The sequence below is a fragment of the Enhydra lutris genome, unplaced genomic scaffold, assembly GCF_002288905.1.
Source record: "Enhydra lutris kenyoni isolate GAN:26980312 unplaced genomic scaffold, ASM228890v2 scaffoldscaffold39, whole genome shotgun sequence".
In the NCBI taxonomy this organism is placed as follows: Eukaryota; Metazoa; Chordata; class Mammalia; order Carnivora; family Mustelidae; genus Enhydra; species Enhydra lutris.
Window position 1 is genome coordinate 10,681,472 of NW_019154123.1, and position 13,455 is coordinate 10,694,926.

General features: G+C 37.8%; 1 protein-coding gene across 2 annotated transcripts in view; it reads left to right on the top strand.

Moving 5' to 3' along the window:
• LOC111155136 (SATB homeobox 1) overlaps positions 1-13,455 on the top strand; it is a 98,920-nt gene that overhangs the window by 63,035 nt on the left and 22,430 nt on the right. For both annotated transcript variants that reach the window (XM_022515209.1, XM_022515208.1), the window contains exon 9: positions 4,627-4,782. In XM_022515209.1, the coding sequence (XP_022370917.1) occupies positions 4,627-4,782 (156 nt within the window). The remainder of the gene's footprint in view (positions 1-4,626; positions 4,783-13,455) is intronic.

Here is a 13,455-nt window from a genome sequence, read left to right on the forward strand (position 1 = left end):
CCTTTCCAAACTTTGCTTCATATGAAAATGTTGGGGGAACCCAAGCCCTCCCAAACTCCCTGATCCTAAAGGCTTCTTTTCTTACTATGCTTAGCAAATTTTACAAATGAGTTTATAGGAGGAGTTTGATTAATAATAATTAGTGGTTACTTTCTGGAACTTGTTTTTTCCACAGATCAGTTTTAAGTTGATGATTTCTATTTAGTTGCGCTCCTACTCTGATTTTATTTGTGTGTTTTAATATGTGCGACTTTTGGAGTTAGGTTAGCACTTTGCGTTTCCATAAGGACTGTTTGAAAGCCTATAATTATCAAGTTATAAATTCTACACGAATTACATAATGCTTTTTTTCTTTATATTTTTGTATCTCTTTATGTAATTCTTTAGTTTCTTCAAAAGGAAGATGGGTTATTTTATAACAGTCCTTTAGAAAATGTAATAAGTTCATATAAGCAATGTGTAATTCATCTTGTAGCTGCGCGCACCCTTCTACCTCTTTCCAACAAAGTCTTCTACAATGTAATGAAACAGGTTCAGTTATGGGCAGGAACTTAACACTTAATAAAAGTTTTGTTTTGAATCACTTGGCCAGCATGATTTTAAGATCTTACGTGCTCATGAAATGCTTCCCATCATCAGTCATCTTTTAAAATACTAGAGGACTTTTTAAGGTCCATATTTGGAAAATAATTAATATTGTTCCTAAAAAGAACAGAAAGAAAATTATAAAAAGATAGAACCATGATATTCAAACAGTTTTAATGTACAAAAATTTGAAAATGGGGACCATTTTCTTTCACCAGTAAGAATACCTTTAAGTAGCACATTTCTTATATCACATTACCAAGAAAACATTTATAGTTTGCATACCTTGCCAAATAAATTCAGGTTGGATTTCTAAAACGAGTGACAAAGCCACTTGCTAAAAATTAGATATTAACGAGCCAGATTTAGCAAAGGGCCACCAAAAAGCACATCCAGCATGTCTTTAAAAAGTTAGAATTTTTCCAAATAAAGAAATCCTGTGTAACATCATAACTTCAGTAAAGAGCATTAGTTTCTAAGATAAGCATTAGCATTAGACAGACTTCAATTTAGATCTCACATTGCCTTATGAATAAATTCTTTGTTTTTGGAGAGTTTTCTCAAATTTTAAAATGGGGCAGTAATAGTACTTACTCAGGGCTTTCATGCAGGTTAGAGCTAACGTATCTGAACATGATCCCCAGCACATGATAAAAAGGTAATAAATGCCAGCCTTTGTTGTTATCATAATTATTATTAAAACTACATCACACTTTAATTGCGTGTGTGTATGCACACGTGAGCTGTGGACTTGTAGGCAGTTCCTCCTCCATCAAGGAATAGTATGCTTACCAGCCAGGACCATAGTAGAGTTCGTTTTGTGTAGTACATATGTAGTATGTAGCATGGATATAGTATTTAGAGTTCATTTTTTAGTATGATTTGATGCATTCAGCAATCCAGAAAGAAACAGAATAAGATTCTCAGGGAAAATCTGTGTTCTACCATACAATTTTAGAGATATATAAAGCCAGCCGACCCTAGTGCTTGCACCCTCTCCTCACGTGGGAGGGTAAAGGGTAAATAGTAGAAGCTCCAATTCCTAACTACTTCCCGGCGCCACCGTAATGATGGAGTAGTACGCCCTACCTTGATAAAAGCTATGCGGAAAGCAACTGCATTTATTTTACCTCCTGTGCTATTTGCGGAGAAGAGCTGAAGAGTAGTTTGTTTTGCCTGGAATGAACTACTTTATGAATTTTAATGTGTGATATAATATTAAAAGCTAAACCAGGATTAAAGAAGATTTTTTTTTGTACTAAGCTAAAATAGTACTTAGTAGAGTGAGGTATAAAAGATTTTTGTTTCCATTTTTACCTGGGGAAAAATTCAGCTTTCATATTTTTGAAAAGCTGTCCAAGTCAGTTCCCCTTAAGCAATAGCTTGTGTTTAGGAAAAAATGTGATTCCAGAATTCTAATAGCTTATCTATGATAAGATACATATCTGAGCCAACAAGATGATAAAGAGCTTTTCTAAATATTTTTAAAATGAGTAATACAGAGTTTCTTACTTTATATTTTAAAAAATTGTCGCTCTTTTTTTAATTTTTAGAAGTTTCATGTGGACGTCTTTTCTACTTTTGATTGTATTGGCTCCTAGGAAACAGTTGGTTTTTTTTTTTTTAATGATTCAAAATTCTTGCTTTTTGGTTTAAGTTGTAATTGCTTTATTAAAAAAAATTAACGAAATTTTTAGAAACCAAATCACAGGGTTGAAACAAATGATTATAGCCCACCTCAAAGGTAAATTCTTAAACATAGTTTTTACCAAAAGAATGAAAATTGTTTTAAAAACACACCAAAACAACAAGTTTCCAAAGTCCGCTCTCTTAAAGATTGCTAAACAGACTGCTACCAAGGAACTGTTTTTTTCCGATGCCCCGGACTTCATGCTCCCATTTCCATAACATTCAATTTTCAAAGCGATTGAAATGGCTTTTCTTTTCTCTTTCATTTAAACAGTGAGAAAAATAGGTATTAAGAGAGACCCCCTGGGGTGATCAAATCTATCCTTTTGCCTCAAAGCAAGACCACCCCAGAGCAAAGTTGCGAATCTCACCAAAGCAACTTTGTAGGCAGTTTATGGTAATGCATTAACTCTTCTGGCTCCCCAGGTGGTATTTAGCAGATGTTGCTTCAGAGCCCTGTGGATGTTCTTAGTGGCCTCCAGTCCTTAATATACCTCTGTAAGTGCCCTTGCTTTCTGGGGTCACAGAGCTAGAAGGGGGGCTCTGGAAATTGACCCTACACACTTGCCATCCCCGTCTCCTGCTTAGAGTTTAGCAGTGGCAACTGGGGGCCAACCAGTGGGTCGCTTGTCCTGTCTTACTCTCTGTTTCCTCACTTGGGCCTGTGGTGCACCCATTTCACAGTATCATTGTTTCAGTGCTTAGAAGGGTAGGATTGAGGGGGAAAGATGAGCTGCCTCCCAGATAAGCAAGAGATGAGTTATTTTGCTAACTGGCTAGAAGTTAGAAGGCATTTTTTTTAAGACTTATTTATTTATTTTGACAGACAGAGATCACAAGTAGGCAGAGAGGCAGGCAGAGAGAGAGAGAGGAGGAGGAAGCAGGCTTCCTGATGAGCAGAGAGCTGGATACAGGGCTTGATCCCAGGACCCTGGGATCATGACCTGAGACAAAGGCTGAGGCTTTAATCCACTGAGCCACCCAGCCGCCCCAAGGCATGTTTTAAGACTCCTATTTAGTGTCTTAAGTGCAGAGGATCAAATTGTTTAGGATAACCTCTGCCCGTCTTTTGATACCAAATATTAAGGGGAAAATGAAGTAGGCCCAAAAGACTTAGAGCGGGACTAAAGGGGTGTATCATTTCGTGACAAAAGAAATCATTCATTTATTCCAAAATGGACTTCATTTTCGATCGCTTATTGTATATGTGAGAAATTGTCCAGGATGCAACAGAAACCCAGATTCTGGAAAGGATCCTAAGAGATGTGGTCCGCAGTGAATTATCTGGCTGGGAGAAACAGGGTCCTCCATCTGTGGGTAACTTTTCATTGACATTTTCACCAATTTCCTAGTGAAAAAGCAACTGCATAGTTCATACGTAAATTTTCCAGACTGGTTCACATAACTGCTTAATAAAAATTAAATTTGGAGTTTTAGAAATTAATAATAGTATCAATAAATTTTGAGGTTGAGATTTTATTTTTACTCCCAAATTTTTACTGCTGACACCTGCTTATCATTATTACCAAAGACATTGGTACTAATTTTTTACTCAAGATTATTCATTTGAATGTATTTATAAAGTCACTGATTATATAATTTGTGTAACTTGAAATAATATTCTGTTAAATATTGTGAAACATTTTCTTACTGTCTGGTTCCACGAGTCAAAAGGAAATAGTTATGTACAGGGGTGCCAGGAAAAGATGAAATAATTATACAGAACAGCTTGGACATGCACGTGTAAAATGCAACCAGCCTTTATGATAATTAAGCAAGGCGCTCTACCTGTTTCATGGATGGATAGAAGATTTAAATATGCAGCTCTGCAAATGGCTTTGTTATGGAAGATTTTTTAAATGAAACATAAGAGGAACAGGCATAAAAAAAGGAGTCTAAAATTAAAAAGGCCATAGGATGTAATAGCTATTAGTGATGCAATTATCTATTAGGCACCGGGCACCCAGTGAAGATACAGCACTGGGCATTATGATTTTAATTGTGAATTTCCTTTGTTAGAATTGCAATGGACAGTAATTGGGAAACAATTAGTTTAGGGTTTTCAAGTCTTTGAAACTATTCTGTTTTCCAGAAAACTTACTTTATGGCATTCTAATTCCTGTTTGTCAGCTGGCAGTGGCTGTCTTATTACAGACGCGATCACCTGTGACAATGTGACTTTCTTAACTTAAGCAATCTGATCTCGGGGTAATAACTAATGTTGAATGACTGCACTGTTGATCACCTTGATCATAAAAGGAGCAACAGTGTCCAGTTTGGATGCCGAGCCTGAAAAGCTTCAAAACAATTTGGCCAATGAAAAATGACAGTCATGTTCAAAATGTTTTGTAGGTGAAAACAGCTACTATTGCCACTGAGAGGAATGGGAAACAAGAGAACAATACCATGAACATTAATGCTTCCATTTATGATGAGATTCAGCAGGAAATGAAGCGCGCCAAAGTGTCCCAAGCACTCTTTGCAAAGGTTGCCGCAACCAAAAGCCAGGTAAGAACCTCGGTTAGGCACTGAGAATGTTGATCTGCGATGCCAGTGCAAGTTTCGTTCAGAGGGGGGTCTGTTTTCAGTATGAACCTGCATCACTGAGAGGAATGGTCTCCAGGATTCTCGACAGAGCTTTGTGATGAAACAAAGTGTTGTTCAGATTCAGGCAGTAGATACGTGGTTTTTGTTGTTTCCTCCAACACCCATTCTCCAGACCAGGGATTTCTCAGGAAATCTCGGGGTCAGTTAATAGTTGTTTTCAGAAGAGTATCATAACGTAGAGGCAGTTTCTCAATGTGGTCTATTGTACTGGGACAAGTAACTTGAATCGCTATTGTTTCATTATTGCTCAGATGACCTTGATTTCCATCCTAAAAGACTACAAACATAATAGTTTCTTCTGTTCCAATTCAGGCATCCACAACTATTAGGTACACAAACGAGCACGTCCACCACACATATCTTTGCCCATTAATGACCGTAAGTTTTTTCATAGATACACCATATATAAGCCATACAAACTGAATTACAATTAGAAAACCTGTCCAAATCTGATGAATTATAAATGAATAGAATTGAATTAGAAAAGTTGCAAGTCCCTACCAACAAGATGAGAACATAACAAAGGAGAGATAAGGCAGTCCTTTATCAGTATAATTTTCATATGTTGAAAATTTGTGCTTATCAAAAGCAGAGTCATCTATAGGAGCAAACTTATAATTGCTCATAAACCCTCATTCAAAGCGAAGAATACTTTTTAAAGGACTGGAAGAGTACTAAACTGTCTTCTCCTTTACAACAATATTTGGTAACATTATGAAAGTGGGTATTTAGAGGTGAGATTTTAACAACTTGTGATTTTAAACAAATATATTTTCCCGATCATTAATGATCATTAATGAACTCTCCTTTATAAAATAGCCTGGCTGCCGTCAACTTCTGATAAAAATAGACAATTCTGAGAGTATTTACAATATGTAGCATTTACTATACCATACTTTATTTTTTTTGGCTCTTCCTAAAATTTTTCTTTATCAGTGTTAGTAGTGGTCCTTGATAGGGGTTTTGCTTTAGAAAAGGTTGTTCTTATTTAAGTTATATGCTGGATAAAATACTTAAGGGATATCTTGGAAATGTTATATAAAAATGATTAAACTCAAGCTGTGGACTGTAAAAATTATAGCTTTATAGGCCACATGCCTGCCTACCCTTCAATCACTGTCAAAGTGATAATTTCTACAATAATATGTTTCTTTTATTGTGAGATTCTAAACATCAAGTGCTGTTTAAACATTAAACTGGATTGTTTATGTTAGTGCTGTACTCAGCGTGTCATACATCAGGCCACCGTAATCTCTCATGGAATGTAAAATTCTGTCATGAATCATGGCTTGTATATCGGAAATTACTGTAATTTTGATTGGAAATTACAGGGCTCTTGAAATGTTTCTAATTATGATAGAATGTTAGAGCCGCTTCAAACCTGTGTGCTTCTTCAGATGTCTTCATTTACATGCCAAGACTATGCATTAAGGAGAAATGTCCTGCTCTCACTTTGCCCCTCACCCACCCACCGTGCACATTCTTGTTTTGACTCTTTAGTCTAATTATGATGAGGATCTCGTCGTCAAACGTATATTATCTTGCCTTTCTTTCTGGTCCTGCGTCTTTTCTGACCTGTCCAATTACATTTATCAAGAATAACAGACTGTATTATTATGGAGCCAAACACTTTCTCCAAATCCTGAAAATAGATAAATGGAGAAACTAGACATGTATTATTACAATAATAAGGGTCAGACTTAAAATGAACAAAAAACTAGACATGTATTATTACAATAATAAGGGTCAGACCTGGTGACTGTCATTTAATTGCTTGTCCTCTGTCACTTAATTCGGTGACATTTTCTGCCTCCCCATTTCCTTTCTGACTATAGCATAGCTCCTTTCAGTTAGCATCCCCTTTGCTACCTTCATTCTTTCTTTCTTTTAAATGATATCCCCAAATCTGCCCACCTGGCCCGAGTTACTGATTTGGGAGCTGTTTAGACAGCGGCAACAATTGGCGGGTAATGTCACATGAGTGATGTTCTGGTGAATTTTTTAAACATGCTTGCCATTTGTATCCCTGTCCTCCAAAGCTTCCCATGAGTCTGTTTCAGCAGTGTCGACTGGAAGCTTCTAGGTCTCTGCCAGGATGGTGTGTTTCCCAGAACCCCTAAAGCTGTTAGCTAATCCCCTCATTACTGATTAAGAGAGAATCCAAGGAGCCGGTGGTTGGCGGTGGGGTCAAGCATACTGGTAACTTTCATTCTTTTGGGTAGTTATTCCTAACTACTAATATCCTCTAACTCCCTGACAGAGGGTTTTTGTGCTTTTCCCTTTGTCGTTCAGTTTAGGTGTCAACACTACCCTTGGTAGGAAAATATGTAGAAGGATTGATGATTACTTAAAAATAAGTGGTCCAAAAAGTATATATGTCACTGAGAGAAGAAGTCAGACTTAACGAGGGAAAATAGTCACTATTTAACTTCTGTTCTGCCATGATTTTTGTGAAGGAAACAGAAGAACTAATAAACAAACAAAATATTCAAATCTGACCCTTTTATGGTCAAAATTTTTAACTTCCAAAAGAGTTATTTACTTCTGAGATGTATGTGCCACAGCTTGTCAGAATGAGGCAGAAGTCCCTGAAAATGAAGCGTGTATGAAGAGGGGAGAGCTGGAGTCACTTTTACCCCAGCCCATCTCACTCCATTTGCTTCCAGTCCTCTGAGTTGGCTAACTGTCCAGCGCCATCTTTGTGCTAGTCCCCACTGTTTGCTATGTATGACCTACATTTAATTCTCAGAATAACCTTTGGAGCTAGCCCTGTTTTCTTCATTTTATACATGAGAGTCACCAGACTGATAAGTAGTAGAGCCAACCCCAATTTCTTGGTTCTTGGTAGACTCCAAGTAGGACTCCAAGTAGGTGTTAGAATATTAAGAAATTATTTAACCTTTTTGAGCCCAAGATTCTTTTACCATGGGAGAAGATCATATGCTATAATAGATGCAGAAGAGCTTTTAAATCATACAGCACTCTACACAAATGGATAACGTCTTATGATGTGCTCAGCAAGAGGCTCAGACCTCTCCACAGAGTGACTTCTTTATTATCTATGTATTTATCTCAAATACTTTCCGTTTTAGACTAAAAGGTAAAGCTTGAGGTGTAGGTATCCTGAGTGGCAGGCAGCATAATCATTTTTAAAATTTCAAACAGTCCCAGAATGTTATGAAACCAGACACATCATAGTCGTGCTATGTACTGACTAATGCACCAAGTATTTTCAGTAAAAGAAACCAACTCTGTGGATTCCACCATTTTACATGGATTCTGTCTTCTCTTTGATGAGTAATAGAAATGAGATTGTTTTTAACTCTAATAGAAATGTCTGAATAAGATATGCAAGTAAAGACTGAAGGTAGGCTACTTTTTGTGCTTGGGTAGGAGAGCAGGCTAATGCAAACTTTAAAAGGATGATATGCTTTAAACATAATGTGAGTAGCTGCAAATGAATACACTTTATATTCTGGGTATTCAAATAACCAGCAGTTTTTCCAAGTGAATCATACTGGAATTTTATCAAACATTTAGTCTGATAACATTCAAATAATTATGAGAGCAGAATTTGCTAATTTTACTGTTTTAAAAAAATAGTTGATTTGGGTAATAACCATTACAGTATCAAGGTTCAGTTACTGTTCATTGGTTATAGTGTTTTCATATGGGAGATGGAAATGGAATTTTTTCCTTAATGGTGGCAGATGTTGGAATCTAATTTTATTCCACAGCAAACCTCCTGAGAGCTCTGAGACTTAAGGTGTATGTCCAGCAAGGGGACATTAGCAGCGCCATAGGCCTCGCCTTGTACATGGAATTGTTACATTGATTTTCATGTCTGCAGAGGTAGGGCTTGCAGACACAGTAACGTGGGAGTCCAGGGCTTTGACGGCGTGCCACTGCATCGCCCCGTGTGTTTAGAAAATTATTTCTCTCGAGTGCTTTATTGAACTGGGTATTTCTTTTAGGTAAAGTGACATAAAGTGATGATGAAAATTCTATTTGACTGAACATGACTGAATATAATCTTTGGCAGTCTCTACCCCCACCAGTCCCATAGACTTATAGGACTCTGGCTGCTACTGCTTCGTTACTTGATAGGTATGATTTTAGTGCCTAAAAAAAAAAAAAAGAAAGAAAGAAAGAAAAAGGAAAATGGCCTTTGCCTCTGCAAAGGTAGCACAACCAGTGGAAGAGAGCAAATAATTAAAAGCCTCCTGCTTCTTTTCCATTCACTTTTCAGACACTCTTGTTATTGAGAATCAAAGCCTTCAGTGGGGTGGAGGAAGGAGAAGAGAAAGGGGGTAGAAGAGAGAAGGAAGCTTTGGTGCATCTTTTTGGCCTTTGGGTTTGGAAACTCTTCGCTGGTGATTAGAATATCTTAAATACAAGTAAGATGATATGTCACGGATCGGTGGGGCTAGAAATGGGGCAAAATAATGTAATTTTCATTGCCGGGAACAGGAATGTATCATGACAAAACCCAGGGGAAAAAAAAAAAAAAAGCACAGAACCATAGTTGCACTCTATACTCCAGCATGTTAGTGAAGGCATCTTTTATTTGGTTAGAATTAAATTACACTTCAGGGAAACTACACTTGGAAGCTCTGTGCTGATTCATTCTTTTGGAATGTTCATGCGACAGACTTTGCTGCAACACGATTTCACCTGCGTAGCCTCCTATGGAAGACACAGAGGAGGCCCCTGCATCTGTGAGAGAGTCACCGCGTCAGTTTTTCCTGGTGCCGCATCCTTTTCTGGGAATCTCTGGGACAATCTTGACATACTGTCCTCATCGCCCCTTCTCTTGGGCAAATCCAGTGTTCTTCAGGCAGGGTCTGGGGAGAGAACTGCCTCTTGACACACACTCCATCTAGTACTTTATTTTATTTTATTATGATTATGATTATTATTTTTTTACTGGGTAGAGGTGACTCTGGGGCGATGCAGCTTTGATTTCCCTGAATTGGCTTGAGAAGTACTTTGAGGGGAGAGCAAGGAGAGAAGCAAGACAACCCCACAACCCCGGGTGTAGCCACGGGGCAACCTGCCCATTTGCACTTCAGCACCCATGTGGGAGGCCACTATGTGCTGCCCTCTTGAATAAGAAGGATGTGGAGTTCTGTCTATCTCCTGTTTAGGGTGGCCTGTGTTGGTAACCACCTAAAAATCTCTTATGTCCAAATACTGGAAATCCATATTGGATTTAACTTTCTAAAATGCAGACCTATCTTTGTATTTCTAGTTGGTTGCTAAACAGGACTGTTGAAGTCAATGGTTTTAAATACACAAATATTGACCTACTATAATAGTTTAAAAGGTACACAATCATTACACAGTATTTTAAGGGCTAGTTAAATTTGGGGATCTGAATATCAGCCTATCTATATTTTAAAGATAGGCCTATGCTTTATAAAAAGGGTTTGATCAAGGAGGCCCAGAATTATTAAGTAGAACACTTACTTGCTCATTATATTTTGGGCTAGAAAATCATATAAGGGGATGTTTTTCTTTCTATACATTTGTTTATCTATTTTTAAAAAGTGTGACAGAAGGTTTTCAGTTACCTTATTGCCATGTACAAATCATTTAAAATCTTTACTCTTTTGCCTTAAATTTAAAATTAATTCCCTTATATAAATACATTTTCTCCATTGACCGACTTAATAAGTTAACTGTTACAAATACAGTCATAATTCATTAAGCCCATTTTCTCCATCTTGAGAAAACGTCACAAGAAAATTTTAGACAGTATTTGAAAAGAATCAGTTTGTAAATATTGGGCCAGCTCTTTAAAGAGGGTCATCATATGGGGAAGTCCAAGGAAGGTTACCACCAGAGTGGCCCACTTTAAAGTATTTGAGCATACACGTTCTAAAGCTTGAGTATACTGGTTATGCATCTATAGAATTGGCTTTAATCTGAAGCCACCTTTTGTCTTCAAAGGTTAGGATAAAGCTGAAAAGTGTAGACGAAGAATATTCTGTGGGAATTCCTCTTTTTGGAAGCTCTTCCATGATATGATCAGTTTTGACAGGTGATGAGTGAGTTCTTCAGTACAGGCTCAGGCATCCACAGAATGGGAGCAGGGAAGAGAGCAAGCCCATGGGGTTTATCTCTTAATAGCGGTCAGTCCTCAAACGGAATATAACTCGCCTAAACTTAGCATGGAACTGTAGCACTAATAGAATCCTTCAACAAACTACCAAGTTGAAAGGAAAAGTGTTTTCTCAGAAGTCTCCACAGTTGTCTTTTATGTTTTGGGTAGTAAAGGTAGGTTTTATTTTAGCTTTATCTCCTTTTTTCCTCATATGGGAAATGAAAATAAAGGCCCTGTGAAATGAATGAACTATGAAAATGCATTTATGCAAAATGACAATAGAAAAATAGCTCTGGGAAGAAACCGCACCATTAAAATTTCACATCAGTGAAAGGTGCTAAGAGAAGGATGGAAGAAGTTATGTTGCTAATACGAATCTCAGGTAGATTTTTTTTTTTCCTGCTCTGAGAGAATACCTTTAGTCTCTTAAAAAGTAACCTTTAAGAGTATTCATTTTTATAAGTGTAGTTGCTTTTACACGTGCAGTTCTTTTGCATGACAAAATACAACAATGTCATAGACCACTCCTGTAGAAACAAATGTATATGTCTTAGAGATTAGTAGAAATACAGCCCTCCTGTAACTTATCCTGAAATATCTTGTAAAAAACACAAGTTCCATCCTCTTGTGGTGTTGCCATACAATTGCTAAATTGATGAAGTTGTCTTTTTTCTAAGTCTTAATCTACTTCTGGTGTATGTTAATAGAGAATCTATTCTCCTTTGATTGCTTGATTCAACAACTACTGTTGCCTTTGTGCATTTTTTTTTTTTTTTTTAACAATTCCCTTTTCAACCAGTATGCTTCAGGAATTGGGTTTAAACACACTGTTTCATAAACTGCCAGCCTCCTCGGCCGCCTCAGTGCCTCTGATTCCGTAAATCAGATCATAGGCAGCATGCTGTCATATAATAAGGTGTCTGATCCTTATTACCAGTTTGTTGATGCACAGACTCCTTCAAATTGACCATTGCAACACATGGTTTCCCCTGAAACTAGCTGTGATAATTAGCGTGGTTCTAATGAGACAGAATGTCACTGATCTTGTGCTGAACTGTCGAGTATCGGTGCTACGGATGGGAACTGTCAGAGCCTGCCATCTGTGACAGCGCTTGGCATATTCCGGTGGCAAGGTAGAGCATGCTCAATAGAGTATTTTCAAACAAATGGCCCTTTTCTTGATGAGGGCTCTGTGTTCTGCTCAACTGGAAGAATGTTTGCCCCAACTTTGGCCCGCGCTGCACCCATTTCGAGATCCAAATGCAAATAAACATTTAAATCTCCGTTCTGTGTTACGTAAGAGAGGAGTCTTTTGTTTAGCAGGTGACTTTTAAGTGGCCTTCCTTCCCCTGATTTTTGACTTTCCCAGTTGCCCCATTCCATCAGTTAGCAGTAAAGCAGTCATTTACGATACTTTCCCCGATTTTAAAATTGCCTTGTTTAAAAGAAATTTGTTGGGAGTTGGGATGGCTCCTGGTGATGAATCAGTCTGATCTGATGGAGAGGAAGGGGAAACGAAAGAAATAGCCCCGAATGTGTACCAGAATACCCAAGTTGAACAGAAGAATTAAAATGGACAGGACATTTAGATCTGTAGGCTCCAGAGGGAAGTAGAGCTTTTTTGCTGGAGTAAAAGTCCAGCGCTGCTTATCATTCCAAAATATGCTTTGTTGCTTTTTATTTCCTCCTCTCTGGCAGACCACACAGGGCTTGTTCTGAAGAACATTTTCACTAATCTGATCAGGCAGCCAAATACGCCGGGAAAACTGCTTTAATGATCCCACTAATTACCTCAAGTCAATATGAACTGTATTATTAGACTGAGGGAAAATATTCCATTAGGTCTCCCCCTTGGGAGTTTCTCCGCTTTGTGATGTCACTGAAGCCTTCACCCTCTCGCTTGTAATTAATTTTATTTACACACGCAGGCACGCACAAGGTCACACCTGCACAACCGGCGCTGGCCAGGGAGCTTGTGGCACTCCGGCTTAATCAGATCTGTCATAATTACCATTCTGCATGTTTCTGACACACGCTGTGAAATATTTCAATTTAACTGCCGCTACCAGCACAACCAGATGTAGTGCGAGTGTGGCTGCATTGGAAATATTATTCCTCAGGATAAACTCTCTCCTCCTCCTTTTTCCTCCCACCCCCCCCTTACAGCTAATGTGGCACAGAAGCTGATGTATCCTGTAAATCTTGAATGCAGCGCTAGATTGATAACAGGCGATTAGACAGTTTAACCACAAACAGCTTGTTCATTTTTCACAAATGAAAACCACATGTGGTGTAACTAAAATTTCAGGCCCTTTTTTTTTTTTTTTTAAGAGTTGGGGTATGTATGTGTGTGTGTTGAAAATGTGCTTAAATAAAAATAAAATGTAATGAAAAGAAGTTAAGTGTCTATAAAAAAATGGAGAAGTTGCCTAGTCTTTTCCAGGTTCTTCTATCAAAATCCTTATCAA